Here is a 22,428-nt window from a genome sequence, read left to right on the forward strand (position 1 = left end):
TGGATTTGAAGTCAAGTTTTCTTGTTCCAGGGTCCGGGCTCCTAAGCTTCACAGTGCCCCCCCGCAGTCACTCTTTAGGGCTAACAGGAAAGCAAAGCCTTTAAATAATGGGCCTACTTCTTATTTTTTCTGAACCTGAATCTTAAAATTTAGTTAGCAATCCTAGTAGGGGCAGAGCTTTGGAGGTTATGCTTACAATGTTGTTAATTTCGGAGTTCCCGTCGTGGCGCAGTGGTTAACGAATCCGACTAGGAACCATGAGGTTTCGGGTTTGGTGGGTTAAGGATCCGGCGTTGCTGTGAGCTGTGGTGTAGGTTGCAGATGAGGCTCGGATCCTGCGTTGCTGTGGCTCTGGGTGGGCCAGCGGCTACAGCTCCGATTGGACCCTAGCCTGGGAACCTCCATATGCCGCAGGTGCGGCTCCAGAAAAGACAAAAACAAAAAAACAATTTTGTTAGTCTCAGATCCTTCTGCATTTTAAAGTTCTGAAAACTCTGTGTACAGGACCCTCTGACCCTTGTGTATAGAAACGAACCTCATGAGTCAGGAGCTCTATATGGCCACTCTCGTTTCTCTATTTGTCTCCCTGCCTGTATTCTTCAGTAGGGTCTTTTCCTACCATGATGTTTAACTTCATTTTTATCAGTCTTTCATGAACTCGAATCCCTAGAGTCTCACACCAGAGGTTTTACCTCCCTCCCTTTTTTTTTTTCCATTCTTTTTTTAAATGTTTAAATATAACCTGGGATGGGAGGTTAATGGGTGTTCCTGTGCTGTTGCCGTGACATTTTACCTGCTGAAAGAACTTACGGTGATTTCACTTTCCCCTGGGATCTGCTTACTTCCATTTCTCCGTTCGCTTCTTCTGATTGGTCAGAATTAGGTTCCAAGTATCATTTCCCTTGTCACTTCTGTCTTAAAAGGGATGAAATGATCTGGAGGTCCATAACACTGACTTAGTCCCTCTGCTTTTAGTGGAATGAAACTTAGAGCAAATAACCAGCTATTTTATTTTATTATTATTATTTGTCTTTCCGAGGGCCACGCCCGTGGCATACGGAGGTTCCCAGGCTAGTGGTCTAATCAGAGCTGTAGCCGCCAGCCTAAGCCAGAGCCACAGCAACACCAGATGAAGCTGCATCTGCGACCTACACCACAGCTCAAGGCAACGCGGGATCCTTAACCCACTGAGCAAGGCCAGGGATCAAACCTGCATCCTCATGGATACTAGTCGGATTTGTTTCCACTGCATCACAGTTGGACCTGCTGATTTGAGTTCTTACTGGCCTGTCACAGGGCATTAAAGTCCTGTCTCAGGACTGAGCATGAACTTTGCTATATTGAAAGGCCTATTTTCCCGAATGTTTTCTCCACGACCAGACTCCTTATCAGACAGGACCAGGAAATGGAACAAAGGCACCCAGGCTGCTTGTTCAGGCTTTTAAGCTGTGTTTGTCCAGAGAGTGTTGCAAAGACGGTGGCTAACTGAAGCTATCTAATACTTTGTTTTAACTTTTAATTCTGAAAAAATAATAAGTCAGCATGAAGTTGCAGAGATAGTACAGAGAGGTTAAGTGCACCTTTGTCAAGTTCCTCCGGTGGTTACCTCTCATTTGAATATTGCACAGTATCCAAACCAGGAGACTGGCACTGGCAGAAGACACGTGTGCGATGGTCACATGTCCTCTTATCACACTGTAGACTTCTGTACACCCCCCCCCCCCGCCCCAGGGACAGTACAGATCTGTCACCAGGAAATTCTCTGGTGCTGTTCCTTCGCAGTCACTCACCTGCCCTCCTCCTATTCAAGGGACCGGAAATCAGTTCTGTCTGTAATTTTGGATGTTCTATAAGTAGAATCATAGGTTGTTTTCAGGTTGTTTTCTTTCAGGCAGCGCGACCCCCTGAGGAACCATCCCGTTGTGGCAGTGTGTCCGTAGTTCACACTTTTTTATTTCTGAGTATTCCATGGTATTGAATATGCCGCTTTTTAAAAAAACTGAACATCTATTAAAACAACGTTTGGAAGTTCCTCGGTGGCCTAGTGGTTAAGGACGGAGCGCTGTCACTGACATGGCTCAGGTTACTGCCGCGGCTCGGGTTCGATCCCTGGCCTGGGGAACTTAAACGTGCCGCCAGTGTGGCCAACAAAAAGAGCAGCAGTCCAGTTTTAGTTATTACGAATAGAGCTTTCATGAACACTCGTAGACAGTGTTTGTAGAGACCTACGTTTTCTTCCTCTGGAACTGCTGCCCCGGGTGTGATTGCTGGCGAGCGTGCGTTCGGTTGTGAAAGAGACACACGCGCGATTTGCCAGAGGAGCTGTGCTGTTCGCATCAGCGACGTGTGGGAGATCCAGTTGCCCCGCCTCCTGACCAGCATTTCACGTTCGGTAAGATCTTCCAGGCAGCAGCGTTATTGAGAGGTAATTCATACCGTATAATTAATCCAGCCAGTATTTTTCACCATTTTTAAGAAACTCGTGTTTGTTTTTTGTCTTTGTTTTTGGCTGGCCCCGTGGCGTACATAAGTTCCTCAGTCCAGGGATCAGACCTGGGCCACAGCAGTGACAATGCAATGCTGCACCCTTAACCTGGTGGTCCACCAGGGCACTCCTGTTGAATATATATTTTATTGGAGTACCATTGATTTACAGTGGTGTGTTAATGTATAGTGTATAGCAAAGGGATTCATTTATACACATATATACATTCTTTCTTTTTTCTTTTTTTTTCCTTTTAGGTCCATACCTGCGGCATATGGAAGTTCCCAGGCTAAGAGTTGAATTGGAGCTGCAGCTGCCGGCCTACACCACAGCCACAGACATAGCAATGTGGGATCCGAGCCACGTCTGAGACCTACACCACAGCTTATGGCAACTGGCCAGATCTCCAACCCACTGGGCGAGGCCAGGGATCGAACCCGCATCTTCGTGGATACTAGATTTGTTTCCACTGTACCACAATAGGAACTCCTGTGTGTACATTCTTTTAAATTATTAATTTTCCTTTATGACTTATCTCAGGATATTGAACATAGTTCCCTGTGAAATTCATCCATTTAAAGTGTACATATTGGGGGAGTTCCCGTCATGGCTCGGTGGTTAATGAATCTGATGAGGAACCATGAGGTTTGGGTTTGATCCCTGGCCTTGCTCAATGGGTTAAGGATCTGGCATTGCTGTGAGCTGTGGTGTGGGTTGCAGACACAGCTCAGGTCCCTCATTGCCTTGGCTCTGGCGTAGGCTGGCGGCTTCAGCTCTGATTGGACTCCTAGCCTGGGAACCTCCAGTATGCCGTGAGGGTGGCCCTAAAAAGACAAAAAGACCAAAAAGAAGGGGTGTGGGTACATACTGGCAGTTCAGGTTGTGGCTTAGTGAAAGTGAATCTGACTAGTTTTAGGGTTCAATCCCTGGCCTCACTCAGTGGGTTAAGAGATCTGTGGTGAGCTGTGGTGTAGGCCACAGATGTGGCTCTGGTCTTGTGTTGCTGTGGCTGTGGTATAGGCCAGCAGCTGCATCTCTAGTTCAACCCCTAGCCTGGGAACTTACATATGTTGCAGGTGTGGCCCTAAAAAAAAAGCAAAAAAAAAAAAGTACAAATCAGTGGTTTTTAGTGTATTCACTGAGTTGTGCACCCATCACCACAATAAATTTGGAACATTCTACCGTCTCCAAAAGAAACCCAGCCACCATACCCCAGACCATTATTCCTTCAGCCCTGGAAACTGAATCGGCTTTGTGTTTCTATAGACTTGCCTATTCTGGACATTTCATATGAATAGAATCATAAAACATGTGGTCCTTTGTGGCTCACTTCTTTCATTTACCATAATGTTTTCAAGATAAGCATAGGTCAGTACTTTATTCTTTTTCATCGCCGAATGATATATAATATTTTTAGGGAAATAGTGTGCTTTTTTTCCATTACGTGGGCTATAAACTAAGAAAATGACAAAATGCTGCTGCAGAAAGGTTCTGCCCGGGCCTGCTTAGAGGTCTCGCTTGCAGTTAACCTAAGCGCCATTTTAAGTATTTATCGGTTCTCTATAAAGTATTACTTATGCTTTGTGTTTACTTAGCAGCAGTTGTGATGAGTGGAACCTGAGTAGCTCTCCTGAAAGCCTCCTGGGAATCTTTCTAGAGAAGTCGTGCCCTGGGAGATGAATGTCAGCACCTCAGGCCGGGGGTGGGTCCGCAGGCCGGAGGCAGCATTCAGGAGCAGGACCAGAGCTGTGTGTCAGGCAGGCGTGTTCCAGCATCTTTCTGGGCCTTCTGTCTCCTGAACAGCTGTGTTCTCCCCAAACTCCTATACATACTCTCTGAGCCATAGGCGAGTACTTATGGCCCAGGACAGAAACTTCTGCTGCTAATACATAGAAAAGGAGCATTTAGGGAGTTCCCGTTGTGGTTCAGTGGGTTAAGAACCCAACTGGTATCCATGAGGGTATAAGTTCGATCCCTGGCCTTACTTGGTGGGTTAAAGGATTCAGCGTTGCTGTGGGCTGCGGTGTAGGTTGCAGATGCGGCTTGAATCTGGTGCAGTTGTGGCTGTGGTGTAGGCCAGCAGCTACAGCTCTGATTCAACCCTTACTTAGCCTGGGAACTTCCACATGCTGCAAGTGCAGCCCTAAAGAAAAAAAGGCTCTTTAGATATGCAAATACACATTCGAGTGTGTGCGTGTGTGTGTGTGTGTTTTAGCTTTGCGAGTCAGACAGGAGGACACAGTGGATGGACGCTCCTCTTGTCTCCAAGAGCTTAGTGAGAGGAACACGAGGCTTAGCTGTAATATCTCGGGTACGAGGCTGGAGGGGGTGTGTGCCACTTTTAATGTTAGGACGTATCTTGGAGTTCTCCTGTGGTGCCGTGGGTTCAGGATCTGGCGTGGCATTGTCACCGTAGCGACTCGTGTCCCCGCCGTGACAGAGATTTGATTGTTGGCCTGGGAACTTTGCATGCCATGGGCATAGCCAATCAGTCAATCACTATTAGAAAATATTTTAGCAGTCCAGAAAAGAATAAAGAACAAAACGAGTACCCATGTTCTTACTCCCCCACCTTGTTTAGTTTTAACATTTTTACCATATTTGCTTTAGTTTTTTGGTTTTTTTTTTTTTTTGTCTTTTTGTCTTTTCTAGGGCTGCTCCCACCACATATGGAGGTTCCCAGGCTAGGGGTCTAATTAGAGCTTTTGCTGCTGGCTTATGCCAGAGCCACAGCAATGCAGGATCCGGGCTGCAACCTACACTGCAGCTCACGGCAACACTGGATCCTTAACCCCCTGAGCAAGGCCAGGGATCGAACCCACAACCTCGTGGTTCCTAGTCAGATTCGTTAACCACTGCACCACGACGGGAACTCCTTGCTTCAGTTTGTTGAAAACAAATAAAACGTCTCAGATACTCAGCAATAAAAAGGAAGGAACCATTGGTAACACACAACAGCTTACGTGAATCCCCAGGGTTTATGCTGGTTGAGTAAAGTCAGTCTCAAAAGGATACATAGGATATGATTCAAATACACATAGTGTATGATTTACATACATTCTTTTTTTAAAATTTTTGGCCCCACCCACAGCCTGTGGAAGCTCCTGGGCCGGGATCAAACCTGCACCACAGCAGTGGCCTGAGCCCTGCGGTGACAATGCTGGATCCTTAACCTGCTGTACCATAAGGGAACTCCTAGAACTGTTTATGAACAGAACATCTCAGTATTATTGTAGTCAGATTTATCAGTCTTTTCTTTTGGGATTTGTACATTTTATGTCCTGTTGAAAAAATCCTTCCCATCTGGAGAGTATAAAAATATTTTCCTGTTTTCTTCTAAGAATTTAGCTTCACACTTAACATTTAGGTCTTTAATCCATCTGGAGTTTATTTGGGGTGTGATGTGGGATTACATTTGTTTACATATGTGGGATTGCATTTGCTTATTTTATTTTATTTTTTGGCCACCCCCATGGCATGTGGAAGTTCCTGGGCCAGGAATTAAACCTTCACCACAGCTGTAACCAGAGCTGCAGCAGTGACAATGCCAGATCCTTAACCTGCTGAGCCATGGGGGAACTCCTCTTTCTTTTTTTGTAGGGAGGCCAGTTGTCCCCTGGACCATCCTTCTCTCAGTGACTTACAATGACATGTAGCGTATGTCAAGTTTCCACATTGACTATGATCTGTTTCTGGGCTCATTAATCTGCTCCACTGATCTCTTTGCCCCTGTGTCAATATCGTACTTTTATTTTATTTATTTTTTATTTTTTTGTCTTTTGTCTTTTGTTGTTGTTGTTGCTGCTATTTCTTGGGCCGCTCCCGCGGCATATGGAGGTTCCCAGGCTAGGGGTCGAATCGGAGCTGTAGCCACCGGCCTACGCCAGGGCCACAGCAACGCGGGATCCGAGCCGCGTCTGCAACCTACACCACAGCTCACGGCAACGCCAGATCGTTAACCCACTGAGCAAGGGCAGGGACCGAACCCGCAACCTCATGGTTCCTAGTCGGATTCGTTAACCACTGCGCCACGACGGGAACTCCCAATATCATACTTTTAAATTATTATGACTTTCAAATAGATCTTTGTATCTGATTGGTCAGGTCCCCTACCTTATGGTAACTTCCTGTGTGACAGAGGCTGAGGGACCCCCAAGACACGGGAATGGAAACCCTAAATCTGACTGTTGGCTGTAGACAGATAGCAAATAAGAGCAGGAGAATGTCTTGAGAACAGAGTTATTGGATTGGTAGAGAATACGGTGCTTATTTAGGCATAATTACACGGATAATATATACAAAACTAAGAACCAAACAAAAATAAAACAACTGTTATAAAAATTTTTGTAACAAAAAATTGTGCACGGAGTTCCCGTCGTGGCACAGCGGAAACAAATCTGACTAGGAACCATGCGGTTGTGGGTTTGATCCCTGACCTCGCTCAGTGAGGTTAAGGATCTGGCACTGCCGTGAACTATGGTGTAGGTCACAGACGTGGCTTGGAACTGGTATTGCTGTGGCTGTGGCGTAGGCAAGCAGCTCTAGCTTCAATTTGACCCCTAGTCTGGGAACCTCCATATGCCACAGGTGCGGCCCTTAAAAAAAAAAAAAAGATCCCCAAGAAAATGTGCAGAAAAAATAAGAGGAATTGTATGTCACTATTTAATTTAGTTATAAATATAATCTACACATGTCATCATGCCGGCAATCTAATTCATATTACGCCCCGAGAGGACAGGGTGATGGAGAGGGAGTGGGAAGGCGCTGAAACCTCATCTTCCAGAGCAGAGATTGAAGAGCACTGCCCAAACTGAAAGCTCAAGAAGGAGCGGTACATGCTTTAAAGTAATCAGCTGAAAATGACAGAAGGAATTGCCTGATAGTGGCTGGAGTGGGAGAGAGAAGAGGACAGGCTGCTTTTCAGAACACACATTGTAGAATTAACTGTTGCTCTTTCTCACCACACATGTAGAACTATCCATCTCTTCAAATTATATGCTTTTATAGCTTTGGAGTGAACATCCAATGTAAGAACAAATGAGAATTCCTCAATTTTCCTGGAGATCAGTACTCAAAAATAAGTTGTATTCCAGCGTTCCCTGGTAGCTTAGTGGTCAAACATTTGGCGTTGTCACTGCTGTGGCTCAGGCTCAGTCCCTGGCCCAGGGATTTCCATGTGCTGCAGGCACAGCCAAAACATACATAGTAAATAAATAAATAATATTCCCATATGTACCAACAATGTTAAGAGCACAGTTTAAGGAAAAACAGCAGCATAATGAAAGGTTTAATAGTATAATAATACATCATATTTATTTCATTCTAAATATCTTAATTTTAAAAAAGATAGGGAGAAAAGAAAAAAAAATAAAAAATAAAAAAAGCTAGGGCGTTCCCATCGCGGCTCAGGGGAAACAAACCTGACCAGCATCCATGAGGAAACAGGGTCGATCCCTGACCTCGCTCAGTGGGTTAAGGATCGCGCGCTGCTGTGCTGGGGTGGAGGCCGGCTGCTACAGCTCCAATTCGACCCCTAGCCTGGGAACTTCGATATGCCACAGGTGTGGCCCTAAAAAGACAAAAAAATAAATTAAAAGCAAACAAACAAATAAATAAAGATGTATGAGATTGTTTCCTTGCCGCTTCCATGGCTCAAGGAAGCATTCCCGGGCCAGGGATAGAATCTAAGCCTCAGCTGTGACCACATCCTTAGTCCCCTGCGTGGGCCGGGGATCAAACCTGCACCACCACAAGACAATGCCAGATCTTAACCTGCTGCTGCACCACGGAGGGAACTCCATGTGCAAGATCTTTATGAAGGAGATTATAAACTTTTATTTAAGGACACTTAAGAACTAGTCACAGGCGTTCTCTCGTGGTGCAGTGAGTTAAGGCTCTGGCGTTGTCACTGCAGCAGTGTGGGTCCCTGCTGTGGTGTGGATTTGACCCCTGGCCCAGGAACTTCCACTTGCTGGGGGTATGGCCAAATAAAAAAAGCTGGTCACAAGTAAAGATAGAGTAATGTTCATGGATAGGAAGGGTCAACGTCATAAAGACAGAACTTGACCCAAACCTGTTCACCACACATCTCAGCAAAACTCTCAACAGGGTTTGGGGGTTTGGGGTCTGCTTTGAAAAAACTGGAACATAATACAACGATTCTAAAATGTATATGGGCAAAAAGGCTAAGAGTGGTTTAGGCAGCTCTTCATGTATTGCCTCTGCTCACCTTTTTCTGTCTTTTGGAACACAGATTGGATACACGACTTTCCTTTTTTTTTAATGGCCACACCCGCAGCATATGAAAGTTCCCAGGCTAGGGGTCCAATCAGAGCTGCAGCTGCCGGCCTCCACCCCAGTCACAGCAACGCCAGATCCAAGCCGCGTCTGCGACCTGCGCCACAGCTCACGGCAACACCGGATCCCTGACCCACTGAGTGAGGCTGGGAATCAACCCGAGTCCTCATGGATACTAGTTGGATTTGTTTCTGCTGCACCACAAAGGAAACTCTGATACATGACCTTCTTATTTCAATATCCAGATCCCTCAATTCTCTTGTATATTTTCCATGATTTTTCTTTTTCTTTTTTTCTCTACTCCTGTGGCCTGTGGAAGTTTTCAGGCCAGGGATCAAACCTGCACAGCAGCAGTCATCTGAGACACAGCAGTAACAATCCCAGAGCCTTAACTACTAGGCCACCAGGGAACTCCAGGTTTTCTCTTTCTTTTTAAGAGTCGGGATAACTTCTTCATATCTATCTTCCCCTTTACCTTTTCTTTTTGTCTTTTGTCTTTTCAGGGCCACACCCGCGGCATATGGAGGTTTCCAGGCTAGGGGTCTAATTGGAGCTGTAGCTGCTGGCCTACGCCAGAGCAACGCCAGATCTGAGCCGAGTCTGCGACCTACACCACAGCTCACAGCAATGCTGGATCCTTAACCCACTGAGCGAGGCCGGGGATCGAACCTGCAACCTCGTGGTTCCTAGGCGGGTTGGTTTCTGCTGCTCCATGAGGGGAACTCCTTCCCCTTTACTATTTCTCTTTCCTAATTTTTTGGGGGGAAGCTGTGTCCACAGCGTGTGAAATTTCCCTGGCCAGGGATGGAACCCACGCCACAGCAGCAACCTGGGCTGCTGCAGTGATGGCACCAGGTCCTTAACCTGCTGCACCAGAAGGAAACTCCTCTTTCCTAGATGTTTAAGCTGCCTGTTTAGTTTTTAATTTCAGAGACTGAATTTTTAACTTTTGTGAGTTCTGCCTGGTGCTTTACAAAACGATACAGGTCTTCGCGTTCCCTGGTGGTGCCGTGGGTCCAGATCTGGCGTTTCACTGGCATGCTTGAAGGATCCTAGTTCTGGACAGGAGCTTGTCCCCTGCCTCTGCCTCAGCACTAACACCCAGGTCGCGTTTACTGAGCTTGGCAGTGCCTTCTTCCCTGCCCAGCCAGTCTGCTTTGGCCACAGCTGCATCAGCGTGGCGCTCCTGCTCTGGTTTTCAAGCCCTGTTTGGGGACCTGTGCTGATGGCCTTCCCTCTCTTGCAAGTCCTGCCATGCAGTGAAACAGGTTTGCTGTAGCTGATCTGGCATTTCTAGGTCTTCCGTAGTAGGGTTTTTTCCTTGTATTGCCATTTGTACTTTTTAAACTTAGAGATAAAGGAGAAAAGTACGTCTGGCTGGAAGGATCAGGAAAGCCCTTAGGAGTGTCGGAGGACAGAGCTTTGGGAGGGGCACAGCAGGCGCGAAAGCACAGAGTCGGGAAATGACCATGCAGGTGTGGAGAAAAGCACACAACTGCCTCAGGAAAGTGGAAAATAAGGTTGGAGGGAGACCCCAGAGCAGCAGGGAGCGTCGCGGTCTCACAGCAGAGGACACCCAGATCACAGGCTTTGTTTCAGGAAGTTTAAACTGGAAGCATAGCCAGGATGAAGGGGTGTGGGTGGCAGCAGGTGGGAAAGGGATTCGCACTTGAAAAAACGACCCTGGAGGCTGTGGAGATAGTCCAGGTGAAGGCAGTGAAGCCTCAGTGGGTAGTGGAGGGAGAGGAGGGAGCTGCTCAGAGAAAGGGGGGGGCGGTAAGAGAGACTCAGCTGGGCCAGGCGAAGAAATCTGGTCAGGAGCCGGGGGGAAGAGCAGAAGGAAAGCGGGGCAAGCACATTGTCTGAATCCTGGGAAGTGAATTTTAAGTCACAGTTAGCTGCACTGCGTTCTGCCTTCTAAGCTGGTTCAGATACTGCCCACGAAAGCGAATACGCGGTTCATCTTGACTGTAGGCAGCTGGAGATGTTTTTAGGCCACTTGAAGTCTTTGGATTAGAGACAGCATGTCCCAGTAGAGCTCCCGGAAGTGAGTTGGGTTGTGTTTCTCTTTCCCAGAACCTGCTGACATGACCGAACCTGCGGATGATGAGCTGTCCTCCAGGACAGGGAGTCCAGATGGGGAAGGTCTGGTCTCTGAGGACAGATCCTTGCTCCATCAGAGGCTGGCCGTCAGGGAGCTCGTCGACACCGAGGTCTCCTATTTGCATGTGCTCCAGCTCTGTGCCTCGGACATCAGGGGCCGCCTGCAGCAGGTACCTGCCAGGGACTACACTCAGCCTGTCTCCGTAGGGGCAAACGTGGGTCCCAGCTTCGGAGACCTTGCATCCGTTCCTGGGACAGGCTTGATGGAGGGGCAGGCATGGTGAATGCGGAGTCGCCTGGGTGTAAACCCTTCAGTAAGTCTTTTAACACTGAAGCCTTAGTATGTCCATCTGCTAAATGGGCAGAGGAATAACTGCCTCCGAGAATTACGTGAGCTAATGGGTAAAATAGCCCATTATGAAGTTGAGAACAGCTGGCTTTAAGTGACCTATTTCTGATGGTCTCATTTGGAGAGTGGTAACATGGAAAAGTTATCAGCTCTGATGGGTTTCTATTTTAGGGTTCATTTTTCACATCTTCCCCCCCACCCCGATTTCAGAAATAATAAGGCTCTCCCTGAAATTTACATCCCTTAGCATGTAAGCTCCGTAAGGGGAAAGACTCTTTAGTTCACTGTATCCCAGTTCTTGACACATGAAGAATACTTCCGTTGGTGTTTACTGAACAAATGAAATCATGAAGCAGGTAATGTGGATGGTGAAATCCTCTCGTATTTTCACCCTCCAGAAATTAGCGTTTTTCTCCGTAGGCATTAAATAAGCAACTATAGATTGTTACCTATTTCAACAAAGAAAGAGCATCCTCTAGATATTTTTCTTCTTTTTCTTATTTCTTTTTTCCTGTTCATGGCCACACCCGAGGCATAAGGAAGTTCCCAGGCCAGGGACTGAATCTGAGCTGTGGCTGTGCCCTGTGCCACAGCTGCAGCAGTGCCGGATGCTTTAACCCACTGTGCCGGGATGGGGGTGGCGCCTGCACTTCCACAGTGACCTGAGCTACTGCAGTCATTCTTTCTCTCCTCTTTTTCTTTTTTAAGGCCACTCCTGCGGCATATGGAGGTTCCTGGACTAGGCGTCAAATCAGAGCTGCAGCTGTGGTCTGTACCACGGTCATGGCAACACTGGATCCTAGCCACATCTGCAACCTGTGCTGCAGCTTGCAGCAACGCCGAATCCTTAATGCTCTGGGCAAGGCCAGGGATGGAACCCACATCTTCACGGCTATTGTTTCAGGTAATGAACCTGCTGAGCCACAATGGAAACTCCTAGGTCTTTCTCTGTAGTTAGCTTTTATCTCTTGATTGTGCATCCGGGACATCTGTCTCTCTCTTCGCCTGTACGTGTTCATGCTCCTATCTAGATATGCTGCATCCTTTTAACAGCGGTATAATTTAGTTCATAGGGGCTAGAGTTCAGAATACATCCAGGGTGATGGGCGTAGTTGCCAGGTATGTCAGAGCTGGAAAGAAGTCCACCTTCCCACCCGTATGTGACAGATGGGGAAAAGGAGATGAGAAATAGCGTCGTTGGCAGCAGACCTAGGGTAAAATAGCTTTCAAGCTGAGCCATTTCTTCCTCTCTTAAAGAGTAATAAAAATGTCTAATTTACCAAACTTCGAAGTCCTTGCAAGCACTCCACTGGGACAGTCTTCCCGAGAGTCGTGGGCCCCTGATGGCGTGAATGTTCTGGACTCCTGTCCAAAGCCTACCAAAGAGGTCACTCTGCCCAACTCCCAGGCCGCCTGCCCTGACGTCTTTGTCCCTTCCAGCTGCCACAGGAAGAGCTGGATGTCCTGTTCTCCAACATCGATGACATCATCAAGGTGAATAGCAGGCTGCTCCGTGATCTGCAGGACGCAGCCTCCAGGGGAGAGGAGCAAGTGCGGCTGGTCGGTAAGCGAAGGGCCCGGCACTGGCCAGCCCGGGGCTCCTGGCAGCCGTTGTTGGCATGTGGTATTGCCGCCCTCTCTGCAGGGCCTCAGGGCAGCGCAGCTCGATGAGGGGCTGTCTTGGGCACGCCTGAAACATAGCGTGTCAGAGCCGCAGGACCCTCCGGGAGTATCCAGTCCACCTGTAAAGTCCCCGTCACTGTACAGATGAAGCGGTTGAGGCCGGGAGACGGGGGAGACCTCCTCACGGACACGCGACCGTGAGCGGCACGGCTGAGACTTTAGTCTGGGGCTCGCCCACGGTCATTCCCTCTGCGGTTACCCGCGGGGCACCGACGGCGTGCCAGTCCCTGGGCTGTGTGCTCGGGTCACAGCACCCACCAGAGGGCCCGACCTTCTGTTCCTGTGGGTTAACAAGTTAGCGAGAGATAGACGATACCCAGATAAACAGGGGAATGTCAAGTGGTGAGCTGTCACGAGAAGAGTAACACCTCGTGATAACTGTCGAGCTGCGAGGAGGCCTCCTGAGCAGAGGACACGCGAGCTGAGACTTGCGTGTGAGAGAGGAGCCGGCTGTGGACAGAGCTGGAGGGAGAGCGGAGAGGGTCGCTGTGCAGAGGCCCCGAGGCAGGCCGAAGCCTGGGCGCTCTAAAGGACAGGCAGAGAGAAGGTGGGGTGGTTCCGGGGGCTCAGGAGGGGAGAGCGTCCGGACCAAGACGGAGGCGGCGGGAGGGACCAGATGTCTGGGCCCCCGATGCCGTGGTGAGGACTGTGGGTTTATTCTAAATGTCATGGCAAGTTGTGCGCCGTTTTGAGCAGAGGCGTAGCATGGTCTGATTTCTTTTTCAACGGTCCCTTTGGACGCTGTGGGTCGTGGATTGGGAGAGGGGGGCAGGTGGAAGCAGCGAGACCAGCCGGTGGCTTTCCAGGTGCCCAGGTGAGAGATGCAGGTGGCCTCCTGGTTCCGAAGTGGTTCCGGATGACCAGACACAGAGGAGGAGGGACGAGAGGTGTGAGCCTCATCCCCGTCTTCGCGTCTCTTGCCGCCGGCTGCTCTGCGTCTCCTTGGCGACATCTCCATTCCCCGAGGCTTTCAAGTGGGGTCGGGACAAGGGTGAATGGTGTCGGGCAGAAAAGGGGATGAGGTGGGGCGTCCACCCAAGTACCCCCGGCCTTTGCACCTCCGGTCTCCCACCTTTTCCGAGACGTAAATGACCATGATGGGGATGAAAAATAACACACCCATGTTTTTCCGCTCTCAGCAATTTTATTTATTTTATTTTATTTTATTTTTGTCTTTCTGCCTTTTCTAGGGCCGCTCTCATGGCATATGGGGGTTCCCAGGCTAGGGGTCTAATCGGAGCTGTAGCCGCTGGCCCACGCCAGAGCCACAGCAACGCGGGATCCGAGCCATGTCTGCGACCTACACCCCAGCTCACAGGAATGCCGGGTCCTTAACCCACTGAGCGAGGCCAGGGATCGAACCCGCAACCTCATGGTTCCTCGTCGGACTCGTTAACCACTGCGCCACGACGGGAACTCCTGTTTATTTATTTATTTTGGCCACACCCTCAGCATGCAGAAGTTCCTGGGCTGGGGATCAAACCCACGCCACAGCAGCAACCCGAGCCACTGCAGTGACAGTTCTGGAGCCTTAACCCATTGAGCCACATGGGAACTCCAAGATCAAGATTTTCTAAATTATCTGGTTAGATATTCTTACCTTTCATCATTTTACACTTGTTCCTGTTAATAATTACCACTTATTTGAATGGAAATTGGTATAGCCTCAGGTTGAAGACCACCCAAGGGTCTGGGGCTTCTTAGGTCAGGATCTTCTGTTGCTGTGGCTTCTGAGGTTCCACCCAAGTCCTTGTTAAGGGCCTCGCTTGTCCGGCTCTGCCTTCCTGCTTGACTTGCAAAACGTCAAGCTGCTGCTTTCTCCCCGGCATTCCCGATGATATCTCTGTGCCCTGCCTTCGTGACTTCCCCAGGATGCCCAGGTATGTTTGAATTTCACAAATCGGTGAGTCATGTTTTAGTGTAAGTTTATCCCATGCAACATTTGGGACATACTTGTATGAAAACATTTTTTGTTATTTCCCTAAAGTTCAAATGTAACTGAGCATCTGTTTCCTGGGTTTTACTGAGTCTACAGAAAGCAACCTCATCCTTTGCACCCGCCCATGGTTAGCCAGCACAAAGGATCCACATGGCCTTTCTTCTCCCCTGCGCAGCTGGCCCTTGCCAGCTCACTCTGTTCCCTGCCCTGCCCCCAGGCCCTACTATGCAAAGAAGGTCCTTTTCCGCATTCCTTAGCTGCGTTTTAAAGGATTTTTGGACCTCAAGCTTGGCTGTTTTTTCAGAGTTTTCCCTCCCAAATGAGTTAGCTTCCTTGTCCAGACACTACCCAGGTGTTCACAGGAGTCCCCGTCCCCCGCCCTCCGGCCCCCCCCCCCCCCCCCGCACAGGGTTCTGTCACTGGAAGGCTCCACGCCCTAGATCAGTGCTGTTTAGAAGAAATGCACAATTCCCATTGTGGCTCAGAGGTTCCGAGTCTGACTAGTATGCATAAGGACACAGGTTCGATCCCTGGCCTCAGGTTCGATCCCTGGCCTCTCTCAGTGGATTAAGGATCCGGCGTTGCTCTGAGCTGAGGTGTAGGTCGCAGATGCGGCTCAGATTGGGTGTTGCTGTGGCTGTGGTGTATACAGCTCCGATTCAACCCCTAGCCTGGGAACCTCATATGCCGCAGGTGCAGCCCTAAAAAAGCAAATAAATAAATAAATAAAATAAAATGAAATAAAAAAAATACAACATGAGCCCCAAATTTAATTTAAAATTTTTGAATGGCTACATGAAAAAAACTAAAACAAGGGAAATTCATTTTAATGATATATCTTATTTAACCCAGTATTTTATTCTTTTTTGGTACGAAGTCTTTGGAATCAGTGCTTTTTACACCGACAACATGTCTCATTGGGATTCTCCGTGTTTCAGGCGCCCAGGAGCCACGTGTGGCCGTGGCTTGCAGGCCGAGAGGTTTAGAGCAGAGGCTTTGGAGTCTGATGCACAAAGTTCTGCCACCCATAGCTCCTTCACGTCGCTGGGCCTGTCTTGTGCCTTCCACGTGAAAGTAGTGCCCATTTCGGTGCCAGCCATGACTGGGCAGCTGACCTTAGCAGCCCTTTGTGTTCTCATGACACAGTTGCTTGCTGGTTATTATTGTTATTCCCGTTTGACTAAAGAAATCCTGAGACTCGTGTACACGACTTCCCTAAGGTTGCACAGCTTGATGCGGCAGTCGCGGTGTGAACCCAGCCAGAGCTTGACCTCCCGCCTCCCTTCCCATCCCCCCCGCTAGTGGAGGAGTCCCCTCCTTCTTCACAGTCTGTGGGTAGGAAGGGCAGGAGGAAAGGACCGGAGTCTTTGGTGCCCGAGCATCCCTGCTTCCTTGGCCAGCCTGCTCTTGGGCGTTGCCTTCCTCCAGCCTCCGGGTCCTGAACCGTCCCGCCCCTGGCCACCGCGGTGTGACCACGGCCTCTGCGGCATTGGTGGCATTCCTGCAGAATCACCCTGGCAAAGGAGAAGGTGGGACCTGCCTGGGTTTCAGAGCCGCGCCCAGGCCCTCTCCTGGTGGGATCGGCTCTGCGGCGGGCTGACGTCCCATCGCACACCTTCTCCTGGCTTCAGTTTCAGGGCATCTTCCGAGGACCCCGTCTCCCTCATTCTGGGGGCATCTCCTGAGCGAGTGCTCTGGAGGGATTGACACCACGGGCCCTGGGCAAGGGCTCTGGTCCCGGGTGGTGGTCTCATTTGAGGGGGTCTTACTGCGAGCTGGACCCTGCTTGTCTGGGACCATTGGATGTGTCCCTTAGGGGGTCCTGGTGCATTTCAGAAGCATAGCCCGCAGCATTGGCAGGAAGTAGGGTCACGGGGCATCCTTTGGCCCACGGCTTACTTGGCTTTTGTGGTAAACACCTTTCTCTTCAGCCTTATCACTCCCCCGACCCCCAGATAGACATCCAGATGCTCTTGCCTGCGTGTCCGTAGTAGCCTTCTAATAGCTGTTCCTATTGCCGTTTTTGACCCCTGCTTTGGTCTCAACATGTTGTGGCTCTAATAGACTTTACTTTTTATTTTTTATTTTATTTATTTATTTATTTATTTGTCTTTTGTCTTTTTTTTTTTGTTGTTGTTGCTATTTCTTGGGCCGCTCCCGCGGCATATGGAGGTTCCCAGGCTAGGGGTTGAATCGGAGCTGTAGCCACCGGCCTACGCCAGAGCCACAGCAATGCGGGACCCGAGCCGCGTCTGCAACCTACACCACAGCTCACGGCAACGCCGGATCGTTAACCCACTGAGCAAGGGCAGGGACCGAACCCGCAACCTCATGGTTCCAAGTCGGATTCGTTAACCACTGCGCCACGACGGGAACTCCTAGACTTTACTTTTTAGAGCCCTTTTAGATGTACAGAAAAATTAAGTAGGAAGTACAGAGAGCTCCCATGTAACTCTGCCCCATACAGAGTTTGACCCGTTATCCAAACCTTGCGTTAGTGGTCCGTTTATTACCACTGACCAGTCCGTCGCGATGTATCTTCATTGACTGACGTCCACAGCGTCCCTTGGGGCTCGCTCTGTGTCGCTCAGTCTGTGGGTTTAGGCTAGTGTATAGTGTCTGATGCCACCGTTCTCACAGTATCTTACCCAGAGTTTCTCCTCCGTGTGCTGCCTGTTCCCTCTACCCCAGCCCAGCCCCTGGAAATCAGTGATCTTTTTACCGTTTCCAGAGTGTTGTCTTTCCTAGAATGTTATATTGCTGGAACCTTGGAGAATGCGGCCTTTCCAGAATGGTTTCTCTCATCTGATAATTCACATTTACGGTTTCTCCGTGTCTTTTCCTGGTTTAATATCTCATTTCTTTTTTTTTTTTTTAAATCACTGAATCATATTCCATTGTGTGGATATCACACAGTGTATTTATCTATTTACCTACTGGAGGACAACTTGGGGGGCTTCTAGGCTTTGGCAGTTACGAATATAGCTGCTATAACATTAGCGTGTAGGGTTTTAAAGTCTTTTTTTTTTTTTTTTTCTTTTTTGGGCCACATCTGGGCACATGGAGGTTCCCAGGCTAGGCGTCTAATTGGAGCTGCAGCTGCTGGTCTATACCATAGCCACAGCAGCGCGGGATCCGAATCATGTCTGCGACCTACACCACAGCTCAAGGCAACACCGGATCTCCAGCCCACTGAGCGAGGCCAGGGATCGAACCCACATCCTCACGGATACCAGCTGGATTTGTTACCTCTGAGCCATGGTGGGGCGGCGGGCGGCGGGGGGGGAGCTCCTAAAAGTCTTTTTTTAAGTTTCGGTTGTCATTGTACTAGAATACACGTAACGTAAAATTTGCTATTTTAACATTTTTAAGTGTGTGGTTAGTGGCGTGAAGTACTTCTACACCGTTGTGCCACCGTCACTGCTGTTCATGCCCAGAACTTTTTCACCTTCAAACTGGTGAGCAGCCCCTGGGGACCACGTTCTACTTGCCGTGTCTAGGAGCTGACCCTTCCAGCTACTGCATGTAATGGAATCACACAGTATTGGTACTTTTGTAACTGGCTTATTTCACTTACCATGATGTCTGCGAGGTTCCGTTTTTCTTTCTTTCTTTTTTTTTTTTAAATGGCTGCACCCATGACATATGGAAGTTCCCTGGCCAGGAATTGAATCCAAGCCACAGCTACAGCCTACACCACAGCTTTGGCAAAGCTGGATCCTTTAACCAACTGTGCTGGCCTGGGGATTGAACTGTACCTCTGCAGCAACCCTGGCTACTGCATTCGGGTTCTTAGCCCACTGCGCCACAGCAGGAACTCTTCTTCAAGGTTCTTTTTACACTTTTTATCTCGAAATAATGTTAGACACACAGAAAAGTTACAAAAATCATACAGAGAGCTGCCTTCTTCCCCCTTTCCTAATTTTTACATCTTACAAATCCGTAGTACTGTTATTAAAATGAGGAGATTTTCATCAGTTCAACCCTGTCAACACTGAATACCTGATTCACGTTTTGCCAGGTTTCCTATTAATGTCCTTTTTCTGGTCCAGGACCGAGTCTGGGATACATTTCATTTTATTGTCATGTTCCCTTAGTCTTCTTCGGTCTTTCCTTGTCTTTAGTGACTTTATAGATTTAAGATTTTATTTGTTTCCGTGTTTTTTTGTCTTTTTGCCATTTCTTGGGCCGCTCCTGCATCATATGGAGGTTCCCAGGCTAGGGGTCCAATCAGAGCTGTAGCCGCTGGCCTACACCAGAACCACAGCAACACGGGATCCAAGCCGCGTCTGCAACCTACACCACAGCTCACGGCAACGCCGGATCCTTAACCCACTGAGCAAGGGCAGGGATTGAACCCGCAACCTCGTGGTTCCTAGGCGGATTCGTTAACCACTGCGCCACGATGGGAACTCCTAGATTTAAGATTTTAATTATTAAAGTTAAAATTAATTGGGTGTTCCTCTTGTGGCTCAGCGGTGATGACCTTGACTAATATCCGTGAGGATGCAGGTTTGATCCCTGGCCTCGCTCAGTGGTTAAGGATCCAGCATTGCCGTGAGCTGTGGTGTAGGTCGAAGACACGGCTTAGATCCTGTGTTGCTGTGGCTGTGGTGTAGGCCCGAAGCTGCATCTCTGATTCGACCCCTAGCCAGAGAACTTCCATATGCCACAGGGGTGGCCCTAAAATGCAAAAAAAAGATTTTTCATATTTTGTAAAAGCCTATATGTAAAATCCATATTTTATAATTTTGTATTATAATGTAACTTCTATATTTTATATGATTTATCAAATTAAAATTATTTTCATTGTTAAATTTAGGTTATACACTTTTGTCAGGAATATTGTAGTCACTGTGGTGTCCTGAGGGCATCATATTGGATGCACGTAGCATCACTATTTCTTATTACTTAGAATAATGTTGGAGTTCCCGTCGTGGCGCAGTGGTTAATGAGTCCGACTAGGAACCATGAGGTTTCAGGTTCGATCCCTGGCCTTGCTCAGTGGGTTAAGGGTCTGGTGTTGCCATGAGCTGTGTGGTATAGGTTGCAGATGAGGCCCAAATCCTGCATTGCTGTGGCTCTGGTATAGGCCAGCAGCTACAGCTCTGATAAGACCCCTAGCCTGGGAACCTCCATATGCCGTGGGAAGCAGCCCTAAAAAAAAAAAGAAAAACAAAAACAAAACACAAAAACAAAACCCAGAAGCTCAGGCAGATGAGGGGACTTGTCCAGGGTGACAACGCTGGTGAAGCCTGGCAGTCTCACTCCCGAGCTGGAGCTGCGCTGTGCCGCTCTCCACCCCCTGTCCTATGTAAGAGGACGTACAGACCTGACATGTTTTTGAGAACTCCTCGTTGGCCTTTTCTCCGTCAGGTGACTTATTCCTGGAATTCCAAGAGGAGCTGGAGCAAGTCTATAAGGTCTACTGTGCCAGCTACGAACAGGCCTTGCTGCTGGTGGAGAACTACCAGAAGGATCCAGAGCTGCAGCAGGGGATCCAGCGCACCATCGAGGCGGTGCTGTGAGTACTGGGACCCCCTGGACTCGGAGGTCAGGGGCTGTTCAGGTCGCCCCCACCTGCTGCTCACACCGCTTCAGGCACGTCCTGGTCAGTTAAGCTGGGCTGTGCTGCAGAGACAACCCCAGCTCTCGGGTTTCAAATTGCACGGTTTCCACCCTACCTATTCTCCCTCGTGGGTTACCTTGGGGCTTCTGTGTCATCCTCACCCCAGGACCCAAGTGGACTGCAGGCACTCTCTGGAACACTGTCAGGGACTTGGCAAAGGAACAAAGAGCTCTCTGGAGGGTCTAATGCTGGAACTAAATGCTCTAGGCGAGCGAGTTCCTGTCCTAGTGCAGCGGAAACCAATCTGACTAGCATCCATGAGGATGCAGGTTCAATGCCTGGCCGCACTCAGTGGGTCAGGGATCTGATGCTGTCGTGAGCTGTGGTGTAGGTCGTAGACACGGCTCGAATCACACCTTGCTGTGGCTGTAGCGTAGGCTGGTAGCTGTAGCTCTGATTTGACCCCTAGCCTGGGAACCTTCATATGTTGCAAGTGCGGCCCTAAAAAGCAAAAAAAAAAAAGAAAAAAGATAAATGCTCTAGTCCAGAAGCAATGCCCATTGCTTATTATAATCATGGGCCAGAACTGATCACATGACTTTGTCTGGCAACTGGGGGGCCGGGGCATACCGTCCTGCCATTTGTTCAAAAGAGGAAGAGGAGAAAGCTTTGGTGAACAGCACTCATGACTACACAGGAAGGGCACTGTGATGTGGGAACTGTGTGCCGCAAACAACTGGCAGGAGGAAGGTTTGAATCACCCGGGGAGCCCTCTCCACAGGTGGCTGGAGTCCTGCCCAGTAGAAAAAGACCGTAACTGCTCTGGTTGGCCTCCAGATGGAGATACACAGAGAGCAAAATTGGGTCTTTTTAGGGCCTTGCCTGTGGCATATGGAAGTTCACAGGCTGGGGGTTGCATCGGAGCTGTAGCCTTTGGCTTAAGTCACAGCCACCGCAACACTGGATCTGAGCCCCATCTGTAACCTACACCACAGCTCATGGCAACACTGGATCCTTAACCCACTGAGTGAAGCCAGGGATCGAACCTGCATCCTCATGGCTACTAGTCAGGTTCATTTCCCCTGAACCACCATCGAACTCCCAGAACAGATTTTTTAAAATCAAAAATTTGAACAGGTAACAGGTAATGGTTTGAAAGAGTTAAAACACTTTAGTTGATACAGTTAAAAAAATCTTCCCAACCGTGTCCCTTTATCTACCCGATTCCTGCTCGTAAGCACAAAGTTAATGGAACCACTTATAAATTACTTATGGAGCTTTGCAGAGTTGCTATATGCCTGTACAAGCAAATACAAATATATGCTCTTCCTTTCCCAGCTTTTAAATGAAAGTTTATAAATTTTTTCGCTTACATCTTGGAGGTCTTTCCTTTTCAGTCCATATGTGTGTTATCCTTTGAATTGCTGCATTTTTTCCTACCATGTGGCTGTTCCAGTTTATTTAACTGGTCTCTGTTGGTAGACAGTGATTTTTTTCTATTCTTTTGATAGTACAGATAATGCTACAGAGTTTGTTCCTGAACATGTGTTGTTTTACTGAGGTGCAAGGGTAAACTTCCCGATGTGGAATGGCTGCGTCATAGGCGTGGGTATCAGTAACGTAGGCTAACATTGCAAAAGTCCCCTCTGTAAAGCCCATACCAACACACAGTCCCATGAGGGTGTCTCTCTCCCCACAGCTTCACCAGCAGAGTGTGTTGTTAAATTTTAGTGTGTTTGCCGCTGAAATAGGTGAAAAGTGGCATCTCAGTATGGTTTCATTTTGCATTCTTCTTATCGTTCAAGTCGATCTTTTTTGGTGTTTAGGAGGCCTTCGTATTCCCTCGCCTGTGAATTTTCTACATCTTTTCTGTTTTAAAAAGGCTTGTATTTTCTCCAGGACAGAATCACCAAATGAAGGTAGATGAAGGTCCTTTTCTGAAAATCAGAAAATGAGTGTGGGAGGAGCAGAGTTTGTTACTGTCATTCCGTCTCCCCGAGACG

At 48.6% G+C, this 22,428-nt stretch overlaps 1 protein-coding gene across 3 annotated transcripts in view; it reads left to right on the forward strand.

The window, feature by feature from the left end:
- The window catches only part of ARHGEF37 (Rho guanine nucleotide exchange factor 37), a 77,383-nt gene that overhangs the window by 23,534 nt on the left and 31,421 nt on the right, over positions 1–22,428 (forward strand). For all 3 annotated transcript variants that reach the window (XM_047779024.1, XM_047779025.1, XM_047779023.1), the window contains exons 2-4: positions 10,859–11,055; positions 12,675–12,798; positions 20,233–20,380. In XM_047779024.1, the coding sequence (XP_047634980.1) occupies positions 10,870–11,055; positions 12,675–12,798; positions 20,233–20,380 (458 nt within the window). In that variant the 5' untranslated portion in view covers positions 10,859–10,869. The remainder of the gene's footprint in view (positions 1–10,858; positions 11,056–12,674; positions 12,799–20,232; positions 20,381–22,428) is intronic.

This window comes from Phacochoerus africanus, chromosome 4 (genome assembly GCF_016906955.1).
Source record: "Phacochoerus africanus isolate WHEZ1 chromosome 4, ROS_Pafr_v1, whole genome shotgun sequence".
NCBI lineage: Eukaryota > Metazoa > Chordata > Mammalia > Artiodactyla > Suidae > Phacochoerus > Phacochoerus africanus.